Source organism: Parambassis ranga, unplaced genomic scaffold (genome assembly GCF_900634625.1).
Source record: "Parambassis ranga unplaced genomic scaffold, fParRan2.1 scaffold_21_arrow_ctg1, whole genome shotgun sequence".
Taxonomy (NCBI): domain Eukaryota; kingdom Metazoa; phylum Chordata; class Actinopteri; family Ambassidae; genus Parambassis; species Parambassis ranga.
In genome coordinates this window covers 8939301-8966219 of record NW_021144767.1, presented here as the reverse complement: position 1 = coordinate 8966219, position 26919 = coordinate 8939301, and the positions used below count along the sequence as shown (strand labels likewise).

The following is a 26919-nucleotide window of genomic DNA, read 5'->3' as shown; positions in this document are numbered from 1 at the left end:
CTCACACAGAGCTTGTTAAAGATGTTCAAGGACATTGTAAAACGAAACTAAGATAAGGAGTGCTGAGACAAACTTTGTGATACATGAACCCTTTTTCCCTTAGTAAACTATGTATTAGGGCGTTCCTAACTAATAAAAGGCTTGGAGAACCCAGAGCTGTTTCAGAGTGGCGTGGGAGATTGTAACTGGGCAGTCTCTGGTCACTCTCCTTGCAAGTAAAAGATATCTAACTCTCTGTGTCTCTTTTGTACAGGTTGTGTAATACAAATGTTTGGGGTTTAAACCTAACAAAAGCCCTGCTGAAGACAAAAAGAACGTAAGATCCATATGTAATTTTTTGTAATTTGTGATTATGTTTAATGCTACATACTTAAATTCATTTTTTTTCCAAGTGAGGTGGTGAATCTGAAACATCGCTATGAAGTGGGTCTTGAAAAGCTGGAGTCAGCAGCAGACCAAGTGGCCACCATGCAGGTCGAGCTGGAGGCTCTACAGCCCCAGCTGCTTGTGGCCAGCAAAAAGGTAGACGAGATGATGGTGGTGATTGAACATGAATCTGTAGAGGTGGCAGAGACAGAAAAGGTAGTGAAAGTGGACGAGTCTGTGGCAAATGAACAAGCCATGGCTGCCAAGGCCATCAAAGATGAATGTGATGCTGACCTGGCTAAAGCAATGCCTATCCTGGAGTCAGCCCTCGCTGCGCTGAATACACTCACAACTCAGGTAAAGTCAGAGATGGGTCCTCTTTCTTGTCTTCATACTCAAAAGCTGTATATCCTAGAATAGAGCAGTGAATAGGGCTTCTACTCTTTACAGGATATCACAGTGGTGAAGTCTATGAAAAGCCCACACACAGCTGTCAAGCTGGTCATGGAGGCAATTTGCATTCTCAAAGGCATCAAGCCTGAGCGTATACCGGATCCCTCAGGCTCCGGTAAAAAGGTGGAGGACTATTGGGGCCCAGCTAAAAAGCTTTTGGGAGACTTAAGGTTTCTCCAAAGCCTCCATGAGTATGACAAGGACAACATCCCACCACATCTTATGACCATTATCCGTAATAAGTACATTACCAACTGGGATTTAGTACCAGAGAAGATTAAAACTGCATCTACTGCAGCTGAGGGCATGTGTAAGTGGGTGTGTGCGATGGACAAGTATGACGCGTAAGTAATGCTCTTCTCCTCCCGTGTTTTTAGTTATGAGAATGAATATTAAAATGAACATGAAGCTTAGTAAGAAAAATAAGTGATTCATCTAACACGACAGATCCAAGATGGGAATCATTACGGTTATATCAGTATTGTTCTGCACAATCTTAACTTGCAGAATTTTTTGGTGTCCTTACTATTTTCTGCTGATAAAATGCAAATGAGTTCATTGTTCTAGATTTTCTATTGTGTACATTGGTTTAAAATGTTCACCTTTGTATTGCCTGTGTTCTTCAGAGTGGCCAAGGAGGTAGCTCCTAAGAAAGAGAAGCTAGCACAGGCTGAGGGTGAGCTTAGTGTGGCCATGGAAAGCTTGCAGAAAAAGCAGGCTGCCCTAAAAGAAGTCCAAGATAAACTGGCCAAGCTTCAGGAAACTTTGGATGCTAATAAAAACAAAAAGGCTGACTTGGAGAATCAGGTTTGTAATCATATCTTGGTCTATTAGGAGAAAAGGCTGAATTTGAATAGCTTGTATAGAATAAATACATATTTAGTAGTCACAAGCTCCGGTGAACATAAATTGTTTCTGCTTCCTCTCTGGATGACGTCCTTCAGGTGGATTTGTGCAGTAAAAAGCTGGAGCGAGCTGAGCAGCTGATTGGAGGCTTGGGTGGAGAGAAAACGCGCTGGAGTGAGATGGCCTTGAATCTCGGACAGCTCTATGATAACCTGACCGGTGACATCCTCATCTCAGCAGGCATCGTGGCTTACCTGGGAGCCTTCACCTCCAGCTACAGACAGGTACAAACAGCTGGTGGAGCAGGTAGCACAGGGGAATTTTTTCAACTGTAAGGCTAATGTCACTTCCTAATGACTTTGTCTCTGCAAAGTGCTTTACTCCTATTCACAGCTCAGAGACAAGGCTAGTTTTTAGAAGGTCATCTTTGAAACTAGGTTACTTAGAAGGACACTAACACTCCACATTGGGACTATGTTTACATATATCTTTTTCATTGTAGTCACTACTACATCACAACAAAGTCACTACCAGTAATGTGTTCCTCCCCAGCAACAGACAAAGGAGTGGATGAGTCTTTGTAAGAGCAGAGGGATTCCCTGCTCGTCTAACATGTCTCTTATGAGCTCGCTGGGTGATCCAGTGAAGATCCGTGAATGGACCATTGCCGGCCTTCCATCTGACAGCTTCTCCATAGACAATGGCATCATAATCTCGTAAGTCCTATTCGGCAGGTGTCTTATCTATATTTGTACTGAGCAGCCAGTGTCTCAGAATTATAGAACAGAAACAGGAACTCTGCCTTTCACTTAAGCAGCTCTTTAAAGGTGCTGTACACCTGCACACTGGGACAGAAAACAAACAAGCAAATCTGCTTTAAAGCCTAAGCCTCACCTTACTCTGGGTGCTTATATATATATTGACACTGCTGGCTGCTGTTATTTTTTTCCACTAAGCATATGATTGCACTGATTGATTAACAGAAGATTGGGATTGTTTGGCCCGTGGTGCCATCCGTCTGTGACTGTTCATCCTTGAGCTGCTCTCTACATCTCAGCTATTGTCCCCTAATACACCCCAACTGCTCTGATGTCTCATGGTTAACAGATCTTTCAGTCTGACGAGGCAGACCCTTTTGATCACTCGGAGTGTGTGTTTGTGTACGTGTGTGTTATTTATAGTAATGCCAGACGGTGGCCTCTGATGATCGATCCCCAAGGACAGGCCAACAAGTGGGTAAAAAACATGGAGAAGGCCAACAGCCTGCACATTATTAAGCTGAGTGATGCTGGCTTTGTACGCACTCTGGAGAACTGCATCCAGTTTGGCACGCCTGGTAAGTATATATATGTCTATAGTTTGAGGCTTCTTCTGTTGTGGTGAGCCTCGCCTACCTTTCTGCAGTTCTTGTTTCTGCCTGCTGAGGTCTCTCTTTACCACAAAAACGAATTGTTGTTGTGCAAAGAATGCTTTCTTCCTCTGTTCTCTGTTCTGCAGTGGGAGAGTTCAAATAACAATCTCACTGACAGAAGCATTCCACTACTGCAAATCATACAAAGGAAAAATCAATGATACTCTGCACTTACATGGTTCCTGCCTTGTGTTACGGTAAAATGAAGATGTGTAGGCAGCTGTGGCTATTCTTTTTCAGTGTGTCTCTGTCCTGGTGCTACAGTGGTTGGTGGTGGTACGGAATCTCCTAAAGCAACTCTATGGCTGTGACATTACACACAAGCTAAATTCACTACAAACCCTGAGATCCCTCTGCAAAAGCACAAAACATAAAGCCCAGCTCTTGCAGTACTTCTCATAGGATTTTAAAGAAGCCATGAGAGTGAACATCATGAGAGGAATTAGAGTTAGAAACAGAGACCAGCCACACTGCCATTAAAAAGACATCTAAATAATGACCACACTCAGCCAGCCATTGGGTTTTTGCTTACTGGCAGACTAACAGTTCAGAGAGCAGCTTGTCCTTGTAGGGAGCAAAATAGTCCCTGGAGGGTGTAGCTAGTTTTCTTTTTACAGTTTCTACAGCTGTTTGTACAACAGCCTATAAACCCGATGATGCACTAGTGTGCTCTTTTAGAATGACTGAACAGTTTTTTGTTGTTGTTGTTTTAGGCTGATGCTTATTGAATTATATAAAGTACTGTTTAATCTGTTTAGATGCATGTTTATTGATGAGGGAAAGTTCTTAACATGAGAATAGCATTATCATCCGCTCACATTAAATAATGCCATATGACAAAGGGTTATGTTGTGTGTGCTCCACTGATTCGTGGTAATGCACACATCGCCTGTCCATAGAAGGACTGCATATTCAGCTCTACAAGTTTTAGTCATCAGGGGGATGCTATCAGTATTACTGTTCCAGTAATAGAGGTTTAAATATAGTTTCACCAAGATGCTTGGTAGTGGTTACAAAATACAAAGACTCATGGATTCGTTTTTCCAGACCCAAGAGTCCAGTAGAGTCACAAATAGAGTGGACACCTTTTATAAAGCCAGCACTAAGGAACAGCTGTGGAGTAGCACTCACTGGTGCCTGAAAAAGAGACGGTAAACCAGTGGAACATGGTGTTATGGGACAAAAACCCTTTGTTAGGGTTAGGCGGTATCCAAAACCCTCCACATTTTACCCCGGTATACGTAAATACCATGCTGCACAGTGCGCCGCGCACAACCCCCTCATGTGGCTCGTCCTCTAAAGCGCAGCAGTGTCTCTCTCTCTCTCTCTCTCTCTCTGTCACATCATGTTCATAAACTTTATCAAACATCTCCAAAAGTAAAATATATTATACTACTGAAGTGAAACTGAAGATTCAACCACACAAGGCATCAAATAAAATATGTTTAATATTTGATCCTGTTAGGGACATAAAAATCTTCTGGATCCTTTCGTTCATCTTCCCTGGTTCTTTGATTAAGAAGAAGTGGACAATATCTGGTCTCAAAATTACAATTTATTCTAACAGTGAAGCCCCAGCTGGTCCAGTTTGTTGATGAGCTGCTGTGGGATGATGGTGTTGAATGCTGAGCTGAAGTCTATGAACAGCATTGGAACGTATGAGTCTTTATTTTCCAGGTGGGTGAGAGCTGTGTGGAGTGCTGTGGAAACAGCATCACTGGTTGACCGGTTGGGCCGATATGCAAACTGGAAGGGGTCCAGAGAGGGAGGGAGGGCCGTCTGGATGTGTTTCATGACTAACTGAGATGTTGAAGATGTCTGTAAACACCTCAGCGAGCTCCTCAGCACAGTCTCTGAGCACACGGCCAGGTATGTTGTCAGGACCGGGAGCTTTGCGTGCGTTGATCTGGCTGAGAGATGTCTTCACGCTGGCTCGGGACAGGGAAAATACCTGGTCAGTGGGAGAGGATGTGATGTTTTGTGCAGGAGTGCTGTTGGAATCTCTGCAGATGTGATGATGAAACTCTGTAATAAGCATGTTGCACTTATGAAAAATACAAATTCAAATACAAAATTATATTTGCAGAGATTCTAAACTTTTTTTCAGCCTTTCAAAAAATTATTCAAGGTTTCAAAACTTATTTTCAGACATGCAAAAAAAATGTTGGCTTTAAATTTTCAAACATTGCATTTCAAGGTTTCAAAACCTTTTTTCAGGTTCAGATTATGGCAGGATTCTAATCCCATATATCATCAGTTAATAAATAATAATTATAACAGCAAAGGACAGCAGGGAATGATGCAGGCAGTAAGCATCTATGCACTTTCTGACCCGAAAAGAAAGAGCCACATATCTGGTTCTGACATATGTAATAGAATCCTTCAAGAGCTGTCAAGAACACTGTTGCTGACCACCTGTGTTCCAGAGTTATGGCCATTTAGATTCCAGAGGTCAAAAGGTCAAGGTGAGTTTGGGGCTCTCTAACTTGGCTTAGAATAGGAGGAGAGTGTTGGTTCACATGTACATTTACTCAGCTCATCAAGACCTTTCTGTAGATGCCTCAGTTTAGGCTGTGCCCCCAAAAATGGCAGAGATGGTATTTTCATGTCAGGGTCATCATCTGAAACAGGGAGCTGCATGTCTCTTGGGGTAAAGTTAGTTCATCCTCCAACAACACTTTTTCAGTGTCACTCTGCTTCATCTCCAGAATAATAGTGTAAAGTCAATGAATAATGTGTAATTACTGTATATACTTCCTGTATCTATAAGTACTGTATACTGTATGTATGGATTAGGTACATTCTGTGCAAGTATAAGGTACTGAATATTTGAATAATAATGATTTAATACCAATAAGAAAAGTACCTTTATGTTATTTTAGTCATATGAATCTGACAAGAAACACACAAACACATGCAAATCAATGTGCTTTATTAATGAAAGCACTGCATCAAATATCATTTAAACGTGCAGAAATAGTTCCTGCTTGCTCTGAAAAGGTGTCAGAAATCAAATGATAGAATGTCATGGCTCATATGTGTATCTACATCAGACATTAGTTTAGTGTCCATTACATGTCCTCCTCATCAGACTCCGGGCTACTGAACCCATGGTCATCCATGTCCTCAAAGTCCTCTGGTGGCTCGCATCTGTAGTCACCATCAATAGCAGCTGCACCTCTGTGTGCATTTGCTGCTTGTTCCTCTCGATGCTTAAGTGAATGCCACCTCCGATTAAGGACACCATTGAATCCACGAACAGCATCCTCTGTCAGGTCCCCCAGATCCCTAGGAAAACAAAATAGTGATACATCACACAAGATGAAAGTGCTTGGGCACGTTAACTAATGTGTTCATAAATAGAAATGAGTGAACTATATTTTTATATCTAGAATATATTTCACTCATTCATTAAATACAAACACCTAATGTTTGCAAATCACAATGCATAATACAGTCATTATGACCCATTGATAGTTGTGATGCTTTCCAAAGTCTGTCCTTTGAGCCACTCCACTTGTTGCACTTCCTTGAGGAGGGACTGGAGCTGCTGAGACATCTCCTTCACCAGGATCATTTGCTCCTCCTCCAATGCTTCAGCAGCATTACCTGGTCAAAGACGGACCTCTCCAACCAGAAGGTGTCGCCTTTACAATAAAAATGTTTATTTTTATCATTATAGACATTAAAAATAAAATAGGGAGTTGTGTATACCAGTTATACCTTCTCCTGGTCTCTCCCAAGGCAGGATGTAGCCTTCTGTCAGACTACAAGCGGAGTCCACATCAACTGGATCATCGGTCACTAGGGTGTTGTACTGTAAGACCTTTTCATGCAGCTTCTTCTTCAGCTCTGTTATTGTCTTTCTTTTGGTTTGTCTTGCCTGCCTGCTATCTGAAAACACAAAGACACATGTGCCATATTTCTTTCTTTGTTTAAATAACTAGGTATGCCAGCACACCATGGTGGCCATGTAGGCTTTGCTTTTTAAGCAGAAGGGTTACAGTGAGGCTCTCAGTGTCAGCTCTCAGGTCTCCATACACCCTGGAGAGTAGACTCTCTCTAAATGGGTCAAACAAAACAACTAGACAAGAACTACAATCAATGACAGTCTCATTTACTTCATATAGATGTGAAGTATTGTACGTTTCACCCAGAACTGCTGCTTGACATGGGAAACCCACTGCTGTATGGTCTCCTCACCAAGACTGTGTTCAGCCTTTATGTTGCAGAGGGCAGCAGTTTCCAGTTTTGCTCTTTTCTCTGTGATCTTGAAAAACACACAGGAAATATTGAAATAATAATAATAAATAAAACACCCAATGATTGAATACAAATACAACTAGCCCTTACCTTGACATGTCTGTGGGCCAACACTTGATGAAGGTCGTCTCTCTTTGTCTGTTAACTCTTCCTAATAAAAATAAAACACGCCACCACGAGGCAAAACATGAGACTTCATATCAGAAAGGCCCTGAAATACTGCTACACTTGGAATTCTAGTAGAGTGTAGTGTTATACCAACCTGCTTTTGTCATGGAGAAGACTGAAGCGAGGCGTCTGTTGATGCTGCTGCAACAGCCGGACTCTGGGACAAAGTGACGTCAGCAGGTGTCGGGTTGTCCTCTGAGTCTCTGAAGCAACATGCGGCTCAGCTGGAAAACAGCTTCTGATGGAGCTCTGATAGTCTGACTTCATCTCTGAGAGGAAGAAGAGGGAGAAGCCGCTGCGCAGCGCGCGGACTCTCTCCAGCAGCAAAGTGCAGAGATCATCAGAGCTCCACATGAGCTGAACATGAAGAGACACAGTCCGCTAGCAGCTCCTTCACTGTCGGCCTGCAGCGCTGCTCCCACACTCATCTGGACTCTTTCATCCACACACAGAAAACACGAGCGGAACATTCAGCCTGCAGAGGAGCTGCCTTGGATTGAGTCTCCGCGGTTCTCATGGTGTGTTCAAGGACCGCCTCCTATGGCGCCAAATCGGGGTCATAAGTTTTGTTCACCTGAAAAAATAAAATTCATTCAAACACTAAAATTTGAAACTGAACATTTATGTTTTGATGATTTTTTTTCAGTTCAAAATTCTTTTTGAATCAACTTTGAAATTCTTTTGAATAAATAGTTTATTTTCAGGTTTCATTTCAATAATTATTTTCATATTTACCAACAACAAGGGTATCCACGTCAAGTTCGTTTGATTACCGATCAAACAGAAACTCAGAAAAACTGGTAAATGGAACAAAACCTGCATAAAACGCAGAAAGCTGCCGACCAGAGCCTGTTAGCATCACGTTAGCATCTCGTTAGCATCACGTTAGCAAACGTAGCCTGGTGAAAGCTGACAGCGTCTTCTCCTACTGGCAAAACATTCAGCTCAACAAGTAACTGAACGCTGAGTAAACTGGCTACGCAGTGATGAAACATACTAATAATAAAAAACTCATACATGATCAGCCTACCTGTCTGGAAGTACTGTGGCCACCGCAGCGTAGCATGTAGCCGCTTCTGCTCGGCCAGTCGTCCCCAGGTGAAGTCGTACCGATAACCACTCTTGTCTCACATCTTTCTGCATCAAGACATTTTCTGGTTGTGGCTTTTCCGACTCACTGGTAATTTCTCTGCCATATTGCGCCGTATTCGGTGTTTTCACCAGTTGAGTCTCGCTGTAACTCAGCACTGACGCTCATTACTTCTCTGGTCCACGGTTTGAGGAGCCGCGGACACTTCAAGCTCTCTCTCCGTGGATGCAGCGGGCCAGCTGGATGTCTTTGGGCGTGATGGTGAGCCTCTTGGCGTGGATGGCGCACAGGTTGGTGTCCTCGAACAGGCCGACCAGGTGCTGGCCTCCTGCAGAGCCATGACAGCGGAGCTCTGGAAGTAGTCAGCTCCATGTTTGATTATTCTAGATGCTTTAAGGCTGTGAACCCCTCACTGCACACTTTAAACTCCGTTCTCTCTGTTTAAACACTGTCAGAGTTCAAACCTTCGTAGGAAATAAGTCCAGTATTACAGAATGAAACCAAAGATCAAACCTGTTTTCAGCAGCATTCTGCATTCTGGAGATGGACTGACACTGGTCTACGGACTATCCGGACCAGAACTCAATGAGCTGTAAGAGAAAAACAAGGTGAGAGGTGAACTGGTTATAGGAGGGACCACTGTAATGCAAACATGTGATTTGCTGATTCTGGTGTTTTTAGGTTTTGATTTAAATTCCACAAAATCATTTATTTGCATTCAATTATTTTTGATTGTAACCATATATAATTCATACTTCTGTCTGTGTTCTAAGAGTCTTAAAATATGTGGTTTCCTTTATTTACAGTGGTGCATGTCATGTGACTTTACTTATGCAACATGTATGATAATGTTCTGTCTCCTCTCATTTCCAGACTGTCTGGAGGACACACAGAGTGGACATGGGTCGCAGAGAGCTGCTGCTGTTTGTGTCTCTGCAGCATGGGCAGCTGCTCCTGCTCCACTCGTCACCGGCTGATTGTTCACACCTGTGATCAGTCATCAGCCAATCCTGCTGCAGCTTCCATCTAGTATATGTGTCCAATGGAAGCTGAGCAACATGTCAGCTACACACATAGAAACACTACACATAGTTTGTCATATAAATAACATGGATTGAATCATGTTGTACAGTCAATGGAAACAAAAAGCACTGAGAGTGGTGCTGGTAGTGCAGCAGTGGATGGAGGCTGAAGTGCTGCCACCTAGTGTCAATATTTGGTATTACTCTGACTACATATTCCACCTTTAACTCTCTGCCATATATACTGTGCCATGTGTGAAGTGATAATAAAATGTGAATGTGAATTTATTGTAAAGAACTTTACTTATTATCCCTGTTATAAGTGAGCAGTGTGTGTGTGTGTGTTTGATGGAGTGTGTAATGTCTGCTCAGTGTTACTGATGCTGCTGTGTGTGATCTGAAAACTGATCAAACTGTGATGTGTCTGATGCTGACAGAAGAATCAGAGGTCAGACAGTCGGATCCTCCTCTGTGACACCTTTAACATCATATCAGAAATCTCTGTCTGCTTCTGGTACATGCAGCTGATCACCAGCAGGGGGCTCACTGCTTTGCTGTCACTCAGTGTAACAATGGAACTGTTAGAATGATGGTGCGGCTCACACAGGTGTGTGTGGTTGAGGTTAATCAGTGCAACAATGTCAGCTTCTCTCTACAGACTGTGAGAGAAACAGTCTGACTGAAGACAGGAGGAGACAGAAATGTCACTGTGTGGATGTCAGCTGCCAGAAAACACCACAGAAGAAGAAGAAGAGGCAGAGGAAGAAGAAGAACAGAGAGGGGGAAGTGTTTGTGGTGACAGTGGATTGGAGTAAAGCTCAGCTGCTACAACAGAACAGTTTGTGAACACATGTGTAGCCACCAAAACTACACCTGGTACAACAAAGGATCACAGTGAGTGGAGGACCAAGGCTGGAACCAGAGGACCAGAGCTGAGCTCTGGAGGCCAGAGAAGTCCTCCTGCAGCCTCTGCTGAGTTTGTTCCTTTTGACCCCCTGTTCTTTGTTCTTGATGATCTTTTTGCAGTGTTTTGCTGATTTATCTATGTAATTATATCATGTGAGGATGTTTTGACATAGCAGATCATCATTTCACTGTGATTCAGATCAAATTCAGATCACAGAAAGGCCTTCCTGTTCTCACTTCAGTGAATGAATTATGGTTTTGTATTTTCATTGGTCAACAGTGGTGGAATTGTAACCTTTTAAATGGGATTCTGTTTGGTTACCATAGAAACCACTGAGGAGGCACTGATGGCTGTGGGGCTGTTGGGGTTGCTGCTGCTGAGTGGAGTCGTTCTGGTGGTCATTATGATGGAGATGCTGCAGGGTTCGTTGTGTTGGTGGTTGTGATGGGATGGTGGTCCCTGATAGGGGTGCTGCCGAGTGGGGTCATTGTGGTACAGGTTAGGGGTGTGAAGTGGTCCCTCTCAAACCTGCAGTACAAAGTCTTGAGGTCGTCAGCAGTGGGGGAGGTCGTCTCCTGTGGTTTGTGATCTCCACACTGATGCATGGTCGTTAGCAGAAAAGCTGTTTTTCAACTCTTCTGAGTATTCCCCTTTTTGCCACCTTGATGTCCTTGGTGAGAGGGTTTCTGGTCTGCCTGTACACTGTCAGAAAAAAGGGTACAACTGAGGTCCATTTTTGTTCCCTAAGGTACAACTGCTGATGATTTACCCTCACAGGTTCCAAGCTGATCCCCATGGTACTTAAATGAACCCTTTGTGTGTCAAAATGGTACATTTAAGATCCAAAATGATCAATGGTCGACATCTGTACCATTTTTTCCACAAACAGGGGTACAATGACCAGGTGAAGCTGTCAGTGACAGTTGGGGGACTGTATGGTTTGTGCACCAGAACTGGGAAATTTAGTTTGTTCACACTCTTATTTTTAATCCCAAATTTCCAATATTAATCCTAATTTCCAAAATGTAGGTGATGCAGTTGGACAAAATTTAGTCACACAAAAATAAAATAAAGAAAATCAGTGGTATCACACATTACTAATATTTAAGCTGAACCCAGCTACAGAACCTATTAACATTTTACAGTAAAAAGCCCAATTTCAAAAATGCTAAATATTAAAGGGTTGAATCACAATGATGTGACCAATGACCATGTGACCAATAACGGCTCACACAAGCGCGTTGCTTATGCAGCAGAGGTCTTAATCGCCCTCACCAGTTCGCGCTCAAATTCGAGTTGGAGCTCTCTACAGAGGAGCTCCTTCAAAAGCCTCAGGAACGTGGCAGCTTGGCAGAAGAAGAATTTCCCTCTGGGATTAATACAGTATCTAAAATAAAAAAATAAAATAAAAAAAACTGTTTCCAACAGATGAGTGTTCCACACACTGATTGGGACAATCTCATCAACACCTTTGAAGATCCTGACAAGATCTGCTCCTCATTGCTGACCTTCAGGGCTGAAGACAGATTTAATTTGGGCTTACTATTTCTGTCCTAGAACTTTATATTTGACAGACTTATTTTTCCTGTTAAGAGGAAAAAGTTACTCATCTGAAACATTTGGGTGCAGGAATTGCTTTTATCCAAGAAACACAGGAGTTATTAGTGTTTGTATTGCAGCAGTTTTAAATGGTGTTTTCCACTTAGGTCCATTAACTCCTATTATAATACTACATTTTAATATCAGAGCCATAACAACATGGAATCATGCATTTCTTAATGTAAGGGTTTCATTTGTGAGGACATGTCAAAGTTCATGATCATAAATTCAGCTTCACATTCTTCATTTCACTGCTTCTAAGACAAAAACATGTTCTGACCTGAAATCACAGTCAGTGATTCAAATGAAAGTGAAACATCATCAACATTTAAAGCACAAAGTTGAAGCTGCTGTCACTTCCACACACTCTGCTTCTACACACAGCACAGACTCACTGAGGAACCAGACCACAACCCAAACCCAGCATGTAGAGGCTGAGTGAATGTGGTGCTGAAGGTGTGGAGGTGGATCAGTGTGTCAGAGGAGACTCTGTAGAAGGACAGAGTGCCAGCAGGACAGTCCACATACACTGCTGCTCTGTGAGAGCCAGAGGAGGAGATGGATGTTCCTCTGTTATTGTGACAGACAGAGTAACCATGATCAGAGCAGATCAGACTCCAGGACTGATTGTTTGCTCCAAACCAGCAGTCAGCTCTGACTCCTTTCCTTCTGATTCTTCTGTAACTCACTGATATATAAACCCTTCCTCTCCACTCGACCTCCCAGTAACAGCGACCAGTCAGAACATTTCTACACAGCAGCTGTTTCCACCAGTCAAATCTGTCTGGATGATCAGGATATGGCTGCTCCTCCTCCACATGTGTCACCTTCCTGTTGTTGTCAGACAGTTTGAGGTTTGTGTTCACTGAGTTTGTGTCGACTTCAAGTTGACAGAAATCTGATGGAGAGAAAAAGACACAGCTGCAGTTTATCATCTGACACATCTGATGGCTTCATTCTGTCTTTACTGACTGATGTGTTGTTCATTCATACAAAGTTTATCATCAGACTTTTTGTCACTAATGTTTGAATGAACAAACACACAACTATCAGCTTTGTGTTCAAACACAAACTGGATATTTGCAGCAATGTGAGTAAAGACAGACGACACATTTAGAACATGAGAAGAACAGCAGCATCAACTGTATCATTGGATAAAGAGCATCATCCAAAAGCTCCTTCATCAGAGTCTGGAGGAGGATCTGGACTGAAAGACCAGACTCAGACCTCCTGATCTATCCTGATATTGTTCCACTGTTACTATTGTAAATACTTATTCCGCTTCTGTATTATTCTCCTTCTTCTGGACACATTTTCAGCAGAACTAGTCCCACAGCTTTAATGTGAGCGACCTGAAACGTTTACAGGACGTCCGGCTGTACCGGGACACCTGTGCTGTGACTTTTCTTTCCGCTCCGACGTACGGTTTTCACGTAAATCGCAAAAAACCAGTGGGCGAACGACATAGACGGTGAATGGGGAGAGAGAGAGAAAAAGGCAAAAGTCACAAAACCAGGAAGCCGAAAACTGAGGGAGCCGTTTCCATGGTAACCGTAACAGCAGCATCAACTGTATCATTGGATAAAGAGCATCATCCAAAAGCTCCATACAGGAACATACACAACTACACTCAGACACACACACACACTCACAGACACACACACTGATTTTCAAAATAAAAGCCTCCAAATCATTACACACCTTACTAGGCCTGGTAAACTACACACAAGCCACCCAGAAATATGCAGACACACACTATACACACCTGCCAACACACAGACACACAAACATGGATTTTCAAAATAAAAGACCCTGCACAATAACAGGATATTCTGACGTGTAGATTTTCAAAATAAAACACTTAAACATGTTTTAACATGCATTAGGGAGTGTCCCCAACCCACCCCCCCCCCACCCCACACACACACACACACACTTACACAGACACACACTGATTTTCAAAATAAAAGCCTCTAATTCATTACACAGCTAACTAGCGCTAGCCACCCCTACAAATTATACATCAAATCGACCGGCTCGGTCAGGACTACTACCCTCTGAGGTTTGGTAGCGATCGGATAAACGGTGTTTGAAAAAATCCAGAAAAACTGCGATCGACCCTCCCCACAGGCATCAAATCACTGTCAAACTTTGAAGGCATGGCGTTTGGGCATGCTTTCACACAGAACCTTCATTCAAAATGTAAAATGTAGATAAACATTAGACCTCTGACATATTGAGTCCCCATGTCTGTGCCACTTTTTGTTTTGACAGGCAAGCCACTTAAGCTGACCTAACCCCCCTCATAGGAAATAATGGGAAACTGGTGAGATCCCTGACAAAACCCAGCTAACTTTGGAAGCCTATCAGTCTGGCATGCCTCTACACAGAATATTCATTTCAACTGCAAACTGCTCATAAGGAGTTGGACTTTATCATACTGAGTCCTCATGTTCATGTCTTTTACCAAACTTCATAAAATAGCAGCCAAAGTCACATCCACATCTTTAGGATTCCTCCATTCAGAATGAATGGAGAAGCTTGGGGCCTATTAAACCTTATATAAAACCAATCAGAAACACTGTAAAAGCATGAAATGTCATCAGTGGCATCTTTCACATCTGCCGGTGATCAGGAATGAGGTTTGGTGGTATATAATGGGGCGGACCGGCAGCAGAGTGTGGGTGAGCGCGCATTGGCCCACTCAAAATTTCTTGTGAAATTTTCTAGGTTATATATACAATAGTTATTTCTATTTTCTTTCCTGTTTGGTTCTTCTGTCCTTATGTTCCTTTCTTTGGTTGGGATTGTTGGTGCATTATCATTGAGGGTTCTTCCTGTAGAACAGACCAAAAGTCCAGTTCATATGTTCACTGGGCCGAAGCCTCTGGCATAAAATCAATAATGTCATAATATGCCACCAGTACTGTTGTCCACAGGATGAAATCACACGTTTAAAAATGATTATTATTTATATATATTTAACATTTCACCACAAGATGGCAGCAAACATGGTCAAACTCTCACCACCCTGTTTTGCCAGTGATCTGTGTTTTTTTATTGCCCATTTCTAAAATGGCAAGTGTGAGTAAGAAAAGGAAGGTTGACAGCGAAGGCCGAAGTTTCAGGACAAGTGGAAATGGAAGAAGAATGTGAGGGCAAGACATCTTGCACATTGAAACCTGTGTTGGAGCCAGACCTGCCCCCTTTACTGCAGCTGAGAGCCCAGTCTCTTCCTTCTCATCAGAGGTCCCTCGTTAATCGCGGGGTTACGTTCCAAAAATAACCCGCAAAAGGTGAAATCCGTGAAGTGATGGGCTTTATTTTTTACAGTTATTCTAGATGCTTTAAGGCTGTGACCCCCTCACTACACACTTTATACTCCTTTCTCTCCTGTTCAAACACTGTCAGAGTTCAAACCTTCATAAAAATAAGTCCAGTGTTACAGAATGAAACCAAAGCACAAAGCAAAATAAAAGGAAATATAATAACTGAAGATTAAAAAATGGTTTGTGAAATGGAAGTTGTGGCGGCTGCACTAAAATGAATGATAAGTTAATGTGGTCTGTTCAGAGCTGTCAGTAAAAGCTTGTTTAACTGGTTTCGGCTGTCCCGCCTAACAAATGAAGAGATTGCGTCCAAAACGCTATAAATCCAGAAAAAAGTGTTTTCTTTCCAAAAAGGGTTTATATGAAACTTCTAGTTTTCATATAAACCCTCCGCCATGACAGTTGGAAAGCTGCCCCGTGATTGGTTGAATGGAAATGCTGCATTGTGCTGAAAATCAGGGTGTTTGTAGCAGATTGGGAAAAAAGGGAAGAAACGGTGCAGGGAAACATGGCGGATAACGTGTTTTGTTACTAATTGATTACAAACTTTAAACAGAGACCCCGTGTGAAACTTATTTTTAAGCTGGAACCTAAAACTCCTGCTGGGGAGTAATAAACTCCAGTAAACACCAAAGAAATCCAACCGCCGAGGCTGCGCTACAACAGCTCTGATGGACTGATAGAACACTGACTCATGCACAATAACATGAGGAAAGACTGAGTCAAACTTACACTTCCTCAGCCCAGGTTTTAACCTCTGCTCTCCACCATGCTCCACCCTGCAGGAAGAAACACAGTCAGAATGATTTTCTAACCAACATGAGTCCAAACTGCTGATCAACATGAAGCAGAGTTCCTCAGTTTGTCAGAGACACACAAACAGACTGAAACTCATCTGTGTCGACTCAGTCTGTATGTATTTTGACATGAAGAACGTGTATAAAGAAAAGTGAAGTTAACATGATGGACACTTAATGATGGAGGAAGATGAACATCAGGGATCAGTGATTATTTCTTCTCTGCAGTTTCAGTCCATCCATCAACAGCTGTGGATATATGAGCTAAACTGACAGACTGAGGAGGACTCATGCTCTGTGGTCTCTGTGTACCTGAGAGTCTTCAGACTACAATCTGGACTGTTGAGTAAAGCAGACAGCAGCTCCACTCCTGAGTCTCCTGGATGATTGTAGCTCAGGTCCAGCTCTCTCAGATAGGAGGGGTTGGAGGTCAGAGCCGAGGCCAGAGAAGCACAGCCCTCCTGTGTGATCAGACAACCTGACAGACTGGAGGAACAAAACATGTCATGAACTCAAGAAGAAAGAAGGAAAATCCAACAGATCTTCAACATGAACATGAAGCAGAATTTAACTGATGATCAAAAAGCTGGATCCTGACCTGAGAGTCTTCAGTCTACAGTCTGGAGTCTCCAGTCCATCACAAAGAAGCTTCACTCCTGAATCCTGCAGGTCATTATTATCCAGATCCAGCTCTCTCAGACTAGAGGACTGGGAGCTGAGGACTGAGGACAGAGCTTCACAGCTTCTCTCTGAGAGGTTACAGCTGCTCAGTCTGAGAAAAAAAAGAATGAACACAAAGTCAGTGTTTTATTGTTCATATAAAAATCAACCATGTTTGAAATGGTTCATAAATCCACCTACAGAACTTTGTTGGAGGCTTTGACCACTGGCAGCAGCCTCAGAAGAGCCTCCTCTGAAGCAGAGTATTTCTTCAGGTCAAACACCTCCAGATCTTCTTCTGATGACAGTAAGATGAAGACCAGAGCTGACCACTGAGCAGGAGACAGTTCATCTGTGGAGAGACGTCCTGATCTCAGGGTCTGTTGGATCTCCTCCACTAGAGAACGATCATTCAGTTCATTCAGACAGTGGAACAGATTGATGCTTCTCTCTGCAGACACATTCTCACTGATCTTCTCCTTGATGTACTCGACTGTTTCCTGATTGGTCTGTGAGCTACTTCCTGTCTGTGTCAGCAGGCCCCGTAGAAGAGTCTGATTGGTCTCCAGTGAAAGACCCAGGAGGAAGCGGAGGAACAAGTCCAGGTGCCCAGTTGGACTCTGTAAGGACTTGTCCACAGCACTCTGGTGGAGGTGTTTTAGTTCAGGTTTGTTTCTAAAGACTTTAAACCACAGAGATGTTGTTTGTTGTTGTTCCAGCAGGTTGACAGCAGAGCTGATGAAGGTCAGATGGACATGAAGAGCAGCCAGAAACTCCTGAACACTCAGATGGATGAAGCAGAACACCTTGTCCTGGTACAGGCCTCTCTCCTCTTTAAAGACCTGTGTGAACACTCCTGAGTACACTGAGGCTGCTCTGATATCGATGCCACACTCTGTCAGGTCTGATTCATAGAAGATCAGGTTTCCTTTCTGCAGCTGATCAAAAGCCAGTTTTCCCAGAGACTGGATCATCTCCCTGCTCTCTGGACTCCACTGTGGATCTGTTTCAGCTCCTCCATCATACTTGATCTTCTTCACTTTGGTCTGAACCACCAGGAAGTGGATGTACATCTCAGTCAGGGTCTTGGGCAGCTGTCCTCCCTCTCTGGTTTCCAACATGTCCTCCAGAACTGTAGCAGTGATCCAGCAGAAGACTGGGATGTGGCACATGATGTGGAGGCTTCGTGATGTCTTGATGTGGGAGATGATCCTGCTGGCCTGCTCCTCCTCTCTGAACCTCTTCCTGAAGTACTCCTCCTTCTGTGGGTCAGTGAACCCTCTGACCTCTGTCACCACGTCCACACAGTCAGGAGGGATCTGATTGGCTGCTGCAGGTCGTGTGGTTATCCAGGCGAGCAGAGGGAAGCAGCTTCCCCCTGATGAGGTTTGTCAGCAGCACATCCACTGAGGTGGACTTTGTGACATCAGTCAGGGTCTCATTGTTGTGGAAGTCCAGAGGAAGTCGACACTCATCCAGACCATCAAAGATGAAGACCACCTGGAGGTGCTGAAAGCTGCAGATTCCTGCCTCTTTGGTTTCAGTGAAGAAGTGATGAACAAGCTCCACCAAGCTGAACTTTCTCTCTCTCAGCACATTCAGCTCTCTGAAAGTGAATGGAAGTGTGAACTGGATGTCCTGGTTGGCTTTGTCTTCAGCCCAGTCCAGAGTGAACTTCTGTGTTAGGACAGTTTTCCCGATGCCAGCCACTCCCTTTGTCATCACTGTTCTGATTGGTTCCTGTCTTCCAGGTGAGCCTTTAAAGATGCCTTCTGGTCTGATGCTTGTTTCTGGTCTGTGTGCTTTCCTGGATGCTGCTTCAATCTGTCTGACCTCATGTTCCTCATTGACCTCTGCAGTCCCTCCCTCTGTGATGTAGAGCTCTGTGTAGATCTGGTTCAGAAGGGTCGGCTCTCCTGCTTTAGCGATCCCCTCAAACACACACTGGAACTTCTTCCTCAGGTTAGACTTGAGTTTACGTCCACACTCTGCAGCACGAGTTCCTGAACAAACAATAAATGTCATTAATAAGTGAACGCTACAATAAATGTGTCAAATAAATATTTTCTGTCTCCATGAAATCTGTTCATCAGTTGTAGACAAACAGTTTGTGTTTTCAGTCAGAAGAATTCACAGATGTCTGCATCATATTAACAGCAGAGTGTGTAGATGTAAACTTCATTTCCTCTTTCCATCATGTTAAAGCTCTTCAAATCCTCTTACTGCTCTGCAGACGCTCAGCCAGCTCCTCCTGCTTCATCCTCCTCAGGAAGTGCACTGTGATCTGCACTAATGACTCTCTGCTGCTCCTCTGCTCTTCATCCTCCTCATCCTCCCTCTGGCTCTCTGAGCATTCTGGGTAATCTGGACTCAGGAGCTTCTGGATCTTCTTCAGCTCATCCTTCACAAACCTGACAATGTTCTCCTCCAGCAGCTGGAACAGAACAACAGAGTATAAACTCTCAGACTTTGAGGAGCAGAATAACAGTTTAGTGTTTCATGATATTACAGCTTATGTTCATACATGTATTACTTGAATCTACAACATTAGATATGAAGTGTTGTGTATGCACAGCTGCTGTAGTTATAAGTATTACTACCACAGTTCTGTCTCTGTGAATGCTTGCTCAGGGGTCAGGCTCTGGGTCTCTGTAGAGCACCAGGACTGTTGTGTTGTAGTTAGAAGCTGTTTGTACTCACCATAAATATGGCGTCCTGAGCAGGAGTCTGAACACTGGGTTGCTGCAGTCTGTGACAGAAACATCAGCATTTAACAACACAATCACTTCACTAAGTGTTTTGATGTGTTTTCACTTTAAACAGATACACAACAGTCAACAGACTGGTGACAAACAAGCATTCTTGTATTAAAAAATGAAAACTATCCCAACTCCACACATCCAGCTCATGTTGAACCTGTTGCTGCTGCTTTAATGACTGAAGCACAGCTTTAAGAGTTCCATTCCACTTCCACTGTCATCATATGTTCACATTGATTTAGACCAGGGTTCAATTAAAGTCACTGAGGTCCAGCTGTTCACATTTCCTCCAAGTCAAAGGTCTGAGCTGATGTCTAGCTTGTGTCTTATTAGCTTCCCCTATGTCCACATGTTCATATGTTTCAGTAATATCTATTGTCAGTTTTCAATGCAGGAAATGTTCACCTGGGGCACAGCTAGCTCTGTTACCATGAATAAAAGTAGTCCCAGGCAAATACATTGAAGGCCTTTATTTCAGATTAAAGAAACTGAAACCTCAGACTGAAATAAATACAAAGTGCAAACACAGCAGAATAACCCTTGTTCCTCTTAAACTTCAAATCACTTCACTAAGTGTTTTGATGTGTTTTCACTTTAAACAGATACACAACAGTCAACAGACTGGTGAAGAAAATTAATTAATACACAAAATGTGTGTATTAAAAATGAAAACTATCCTGACTCCACACTGTTCAGCTGCATCCAGCAGGTTTGTAATTTGTTCTTCTTCACATATTCTGCTTTAATGGCTGCCAGCACAGCTGTAAGAGTTCAGTTAAATCTTCCACTCACCATGTTTCTCTTTCTTTAACATTAAACGATGTGCAGCAGGATGGGTTTGTAATGAATCGCAGTCAGACAATGTTGCAGTGTCATGATATAGAGTCTATATCATGTGTTATGACTAAGTCATATTTTGTGTGTGTGAGTGTTCTCCCTCCCCGCCAACAGGGGGGAGCATACTATTGGTTCTACAGCTGGATGACATGGAGCTCGAGGATTGGAGGACACAGATGGGCTCTGAATTTAAAAACCCTCCACATCAGCCACCCGATGCTCTTGCCCTCCTCTCCACATCTCGAGAAGACTGCACTCGATTTTTGCTTGTATATTAGACATTAGACTGTGAATATTAATTTATGTAATTTAGGCTCGTCGTTTGATTTTGGCTTTACCTAGAGTAATTGAATTTAAGTTATTATTACATACCAGGCACATTTGAGTAGGGGTGAGAAGCCGTTTTTGTTTATTCGTTTTCTCCTGTTTTTTGTTAGGAAGTCAGGGAAGTCACCTGTATTTTTGTTTGAATCTCTTTTCTTTTGTTCAGGAAAGACAGGAGCTGAGAACCTTAGTTGTTTTGTTTGTTATTTTGGCATTGCTCACCCTGAAGGTTTCTGTTGTCTCGGTTCGTTTATAAATACATTTATATAAATTCCATTCGTCCTTGATATTTTTTCATATCTACCTTGGGAGTCGGAACAGGAGGGAAGAGTCACTTTATGCTACAACTAGGTTTCCCCTAGGCCGGTTGTAACATAAATTGGGGGCTCGTCGATTCTTTTGAAAGCGTGTTGGTAAGTAAAACGTTTGTTATCGGTAAGTTAAATTTGGCTCGTTCGTGTTTTGATTCGTGTCAGTAAGTAATTGGCAATTCGTCGTTTTTTTGGAATATTGTATTTTTCATATTACTCTGCATAATACTGGTTGACAGTTTTGCTCTGAATATGGAGTTTGATCTAGAGTATTTTGTGAAGAATCCTACAGTCCAGCAGTTGGACAAGTGTAGGAAGGTGGATTTATTAATGATTGCTGCACGTTTTCAGGTCAGAGTGCCTCAAAATGTTAAAAAGGAGGAACTGAAAGAGCTTTTGCAGGAAAAGCTAGTGGAGGAAGGTCTGTGTGTGTCTGTGCCCTCTGTAGAGGAGGCGGCGAAAGCTGACGTGAGCTCCCGTGACACGGTGCGGCCCAGCCCAACCGCTCCCTCTGGTCCGTCTGTTACGCCTGCTATGACGGCAGAGGAGATGCAGCTAACTCTCAGAATAAAAGAAATTGATTTGAGAAATCGCGAGTTAGAGGTGGAGGCCATGCACCTGAAGGTGAGGGCCTTAGAGCTAGAGCGTCTCCCCTCTGCGACTCCACACCCATCTGCCTCACGACAGGTTCCTCATTCTCCTCGTGACACATTTGATGTGAGCAAGCACATTGCTTTAGTGCCACCATTCAGAGAGTCTGAGGTGGATTGCTATTTTAGTGCCTTTGAAAGAATCGCAACCACTCTGAATTGGCCGGTTGTAACACATGACACTGCAGACCTTTGTTATTTCCTTTACTTAAAGCCTTCAGAAACCACCATGAGATGATAACATGACAACATAAATACATACTGATACTTTCTATTATACATCTACAAACACAGACCTGCTTATGGGTCTTTTACAGAGCCAAGCAGACCCACATGATCATTGAAGAACTCTGCTAAGTTACAGAAACAGGACTTAAAGTGGTATCAACATTTTTGAAATGTTCACTTTTCATGGACACAGAGCTGGATCAGTGTCCATGATGGCCACTACAAGAGACTGAAAAACTGTTATCACACAATTTATTTGATCACAATTTGACCAAATTCAACCAAAAACACCGAAGAACAGAAGCCACCTTAAAGTTCTGCACAGGCTGTGTTCAAGTCAGAATAATCAGCAGTGTGAGGTACGTGCAAAAATCCAAACCAGGACCCTGGGAATCTGAGGAGGAGGAGACTAGCTCCTAGCTACATATAGGCTGACAGCTACAGTCGTTTTGGGAAGTTGGTCAAACTTTCTATATTTCTGCATAAATATGACCCGAAACACGATCAATGCTGAATTCTGCAGGCCGACAAAACATAGCTGAGCTAGACAACAGAAAAATGCATAAACCGCTAGCGATTAGCACAATGCTAATTTGCATTGAAAAACCCATAAGGTCGCTAGCGCTATTAGCGTCACACTTTTAACCCGTTTTCTTAAACTTAAATAACTTAAAGTGCCTCCTATGAGCGCATGACGTAAGGTAAGGGCTTATGAAACATAATACTTACAGACAGATATTCTCAGACGACTAAAAAACATGTAGCAGGATGAAAAAACACAGCAGAAACTTTCCACTTGGCTCTGGAACCATTATGCTACTACGGAAGCCTCGTAGGACAATCTCAACTCAAACATAGGATTTTGGCTGACTATAGGGGGCAGCACAATAATATTTACATACAGTGTATGAATCTATCATTTATTTAAATGTTTTATTACTGAAATGTCTTTCCATACTTTGTTTCAGTGGGCTGCCTTTCTAGTACAGTGAGGCAGATGTTTAAGTCATGTTTATGCAGACATATAGAAGATTTTAAATGATTCATACACTTTGAAGCAGCACTGTAAATATGCATTACTCTGTGCTACAGATGCTCCAAACCATCAACCACCTGCAGAGCAAACAGACACATACAACCCCAAGAGTCCAGCAGAGCTCATCACAGCATGGAGACACTTCCAGAGTGATTCTTACCTTTGATCATCAGATGGCTGATCAGCTTTGAAATCAATGATCCTACCCATTGACGAATCACTTTTAATGGACACACAGCTGGGTCCAGGTCCAGCAGAGTCTGCTCTCACATCCTGGATCCTGATAGAATCACAAACACTGACTCTGAGCTTCTTCTGGAAAAATGATGCTGAACATCATGTTACACTTTAAATGTTTAATAATGATGGAAACAAACTGCAGCTGTGACATTAACTCTGACCTTTGACCCTCAGATGGATCAACATCTTTGAAATCAGGGGGCTGATCCTTTGACCAATCACTCTTCATGGACACACAGCTGGCAGGTCCAGGTCCAGGTCCAGGTCCAGCAGAGTGTGCAGTGTGCTGCTGCTTTGTTCTTGAACACACAGATGTGTGAATAATGTGAGTGTGAGCTCTGACATGGAGAAGAGTCATGGACAGTCAGAGACGGTCCTCTTACCTCTGAGCTTTGGTCCGGCTCTCATGGTCCCCACACAGAGGTCTTTTAGAGGGAGGGACTCCCTCCTCTCTGTCCTCACACTGACTCATAGCAGAGCTCACACCTTCACACAAACACAGCAACATGACACAGAAACACACAGTCAGCATGTTGTTATTGATCCTTCATGTAGATGCTAACAGGCTAATCATGCTGTTAGCTTAGCATCAGAGCCTCAGACCAGGTTTGGTTCTCAGGCTTTTATTTTGGTGAGTCTGTAAACACACCAACATCTCTGATGCTGTTATTATTGAGGTCACATGCTGTAAGTGGAACAGTGCACACACACATTCAGTGTTTGCTTCAGAGTTCTGTCACTTCTCTCCATGTGTGAACATGTGAATAAATGAACATGTGTTCATGTGTGTTTCTGTCACAGTGTGAACAGACTGAGTGAAGCACTGAGACCTTCCTCTGTAACAGTCTGTGGACTGTTTTCTATAGAAAGGACAAACACATGAGCAGCTACTGTCTGAGCTCTGAGGACTGACACACTTCTCCTCATGGCAAATATTAGATTCACATATTTATGAACCCTTGAAGAGAAAATGTTTCTTCTGATGAGTTTCAATCATCGATATGAATTCATGAAAAATAAAACATGACAAACTGATGCATTTATAAATGTTTTAGTTTTAGTAATAAGAATCATCTGAACTCAATTCAACCAGATGCACCTGAACGCACCATGAACTTTAAACCAACCAAACTTACGTAACGTGGCGCGCGGCTGTTGCGCAGCACAGGCGCGTCAAACCGGAAACAGACTGATCTGATAAAGTCAGAATAAAGCGACCTTTTCTCCGCTTGAAGCTTTGAACGAGTCGATCTGAGTTTCAGAGCAAATGAAGCTGCTGAACTTTACAGAGAGAACGATCAACAGAGACGCTTGTTGTTGGTTCCGCGTTTCAGGGACTTACTACAATAAAGATCCATCAGTTACAGGCAGCAAAGATCAATGAGCTGATCACACTGATGATTGATCAGATATCGACAGACTCACCTGCTGAATCAGTCCTGACTTCCAGAAGTTTCCACCTTCGTGTGTGGAGCTGCTGGTTCTGCTGCAGTCTGTCTGACAGGAGCTCAAAAACGAAAGTAAGTCCACAGAAGCCACGCCTTTAAACCAGGACACGTCTCCAGCAGGGGGCGCCCTCACACTGGAAACATGAAGCTGATTTTTACAGCAGCCTCCCTGTTGTTGCTCTGTCTGTGTCTGTTTACATGATAACAGCTGTGACACAAACAGAACAGTGATGGACTTTATTCAACCTGCTCAGCGAGAGAAGCAGCGAGCAGCTCTGATAGAAGTCTGTCTGCACCATCATCAGGGTCTGATGCTGCTGCAACAGCCGGACTCTGGGACAAAGTGACGTCAGCAGATGTCGGGTTGTCCTCTGAGTCTCTGAAGCAACATGCGGCTCAGCTGGAAAACAGCTTCTGATGGAGCTCTGATAGTCTGACTTCATCTCTGAGAGGAAGAAGAGGGAGAAGCCGCTGCGCAGCGCGCGGACTCTCTCCAGCAGCAAAGTGCAGAGATCATCAGAGCTCCACATGAGCTGAACATGAAGAGACACAGTCCGCTAGCAGCTCCTTCACTGTCGGCCTGCAGCGCTGCTCCCACACTCATCTGGACTCTTTCATCCACACACAGAAAACACGAGCGGAACATTCAGCCTGCAGAGGAGCTGCCTTGGATTGAGTCTCCGCGGTTCTCATGGTGTGTTCAAGGACCGCCTCCCGCTCTCAGCTGATCATAACTACACTCTGACTGTGCTTGTGTTGCAGCTACGAACTGAACATGGCAGAAGAAGCTCCAGCTCCAGCCGCCGCTCCGGCCGAAGCGCAGAAGAAGAAGGTCTCCAAGCCGAACAAGTCCGGCCCCAGCGTCAGCGAGCTCATCGTGAAAGCTGGGGCCGCTTCCAAGGAGCGGAGCGGCGTGTCTGCAGCCGCCCTCCAGAAGGCTCTGGCTGCCGGAGGATACGATGTGGAGGCCATCGAGAGCCTGGTGGCTAAAGGGACCCTGGTCCAGACCATGTTCACTGTTGTTGGCAGAAAAGTCAGAGAGCAACAAACTGCTGTCTTACATTCATCCTTCAGCTCTGTGTTCTAAGAGTCTGAGAATATGTGGTTTCCTTTGTTTACAGTGGTGCATGTCATGTGACTTTACTTATGCAACATGTATGATAATGTTCTGTCTCCTCTCATTTCCAGACGTGCAGCCAAAAACATGTGCAGTGATGATATGTGACGGTATCATCATGGTCTCAGAGAGAAGAGCTGAGTGTCTGTTCTGATCTGTGGATGCTTGTGTCTCTTCTCCCCTGTAGTTTCTGCTTGTTGCTCCGTCACACGCCCTCTGCTGGTGAGCCGCGTCATTACACACAACCGCTCATGTAATGAGGCGAATTTATAACTTTTGACTTTATGTGGAGGAGCGATTGATTTTGGAATGAGGAGGCTGCAACCTGCGATGGCACCACTAGATGTCAGCTTTTCACAGCATTGGTGGTTCAGTGGTAGAATTCTCGCCTGCCACGCGGGAGGCCCGGGTTCGATTCCCGGCCAATGCAATGACACTTTTAACTGAGGAACATGTGAGGGGACATATATTCACCTTCACATCTATGCTGTTGTTCAGCATGTTGTTTTTATATGTGTTAACAGACCTATCTGACTTCTGTTAACATCACTGTGACATACACACAGAGGCTCTACACTTCACAGACGAGCTTCAGTGGTACAGTGCACATCACATTTGAAACAAGAGCACTTACCATCACTGGTAGTGAAGGTGTCCCAGGAAGAATTACTGTGATGTTTTACCTTTAGAGCCTTTTTATAGAGCACACTCATTTGATTTGAATTAATAATGTTTGTTGGTGCAGTAGCCAGCATGAGCACTGTAGATGTCTTTATTTAAAGAAGAAAAAGAGAAAAGACCATGTTTCAGCTCTTTCTGAGCCTCGTTAGTGCAGTAGGCAGCGAGTCAGTCTCATCATCTGAAGATTGTGACTTCAACCCTCACAAGGGCACTTGTTTTAGAGCCAGAATACAGATTACAAAGAGCACACTGTATGTTTACATGTCATCCAGGTCATGTTCATAGAGACCACTGAAGCAAGGCGTCTGGACTTGTAGAGTTTTCTTGAAGATGTTTCTCTGCTCCTCCAAGCAGCTTCATCAGTTCTACCTGTTGGT

At 43.5% G+C, this 26919-nt stretch overlaps 1 protein-coding gene, 1 long non-coding RNA gene, 1 other non-coding gene and 1 pseudogene across 3 annotated transcripts; 2 read left to right on the top strand and 2 right to left on the bottom strand.

Annotated features, from left to right (window-relative positions):
* Positions 1-430: 430 nt before the first annotated feature.
* LOC114429918 (dynein heavy chain 7, axonemal-like) lies at positions 431-3179 on the top strand. The gene is made up of 7 exons (XM_028398523.1): positions 431-723; positions 817-1163; positions 1446-1626; positions 1764-1949; positions 2218-2381; positions 2847-3001; positions 3163-3179. Exons 1-7 carry the CDS (start codon positions 469-471, stop codon positions 3177-3179), a joined length of 1305 nt encoding a protein of 434 aa, XP_028254324.1. The 5' UTR covers positions 431-468.
* Positions 3180-6147: 2968 nt separating this feature from the next.
* LOC114429917 (NACHT, LRR and PYD domains-containing protein 12-like) lies at positions 6148-19336 on the bottom strand (annotated as a pseudogene).
* Positions 19337-19611: 275 nt separating this feature from the next.
* On the bottom strand, positions 19612-23518 carry LOC114429809 (uncharacterized). The gene is made up of 3 exons (XR_003669929.1): positions 23458-23518; positions 23217-23336; positions 19612-19660 (listed from the first exon to the last, which is right to left on the bottom strand). It is a non-coding gene; the product is annotated as an uncharacterized LOC114429809 (long non-coding RNA).
* A 2702-nt stretch (positions 23519-26220) lies between these two features.
* trnag-gcc (transfer RNA glycine (anticodon GCC)) lies at positions 26221-26291 on the top strand. The gene has a single exon. It is a non-coding gene; the product is annotated as a tRNA-Gly (tRNA).
* Positions 26292-26919: the final 628 nt, after the last annotated feature.

Coding starts and splice junctions, on each gene's coding strand:
- LOC114429918 (XM_028398523.1), top strand. CDS start 469: ATGCAGGTCGAGCTGGAGGCTCTACAGCCCCAGCTGCTTGTGGCCAGC. Junction 724..816: donor TGAATACACTCACAACTCAG/GTAAAGTCAGAG, acceptor TACTCTTTACAG/GATATCACAGTGGTGAAGTC. Junction 1,164..1,445: donor GCGATGGACAAGTATGACGC/GTAAGTAATGCT, acceptor TGTGTTCTTCAG/AGTGGCCAAGGAGGTAGCTC.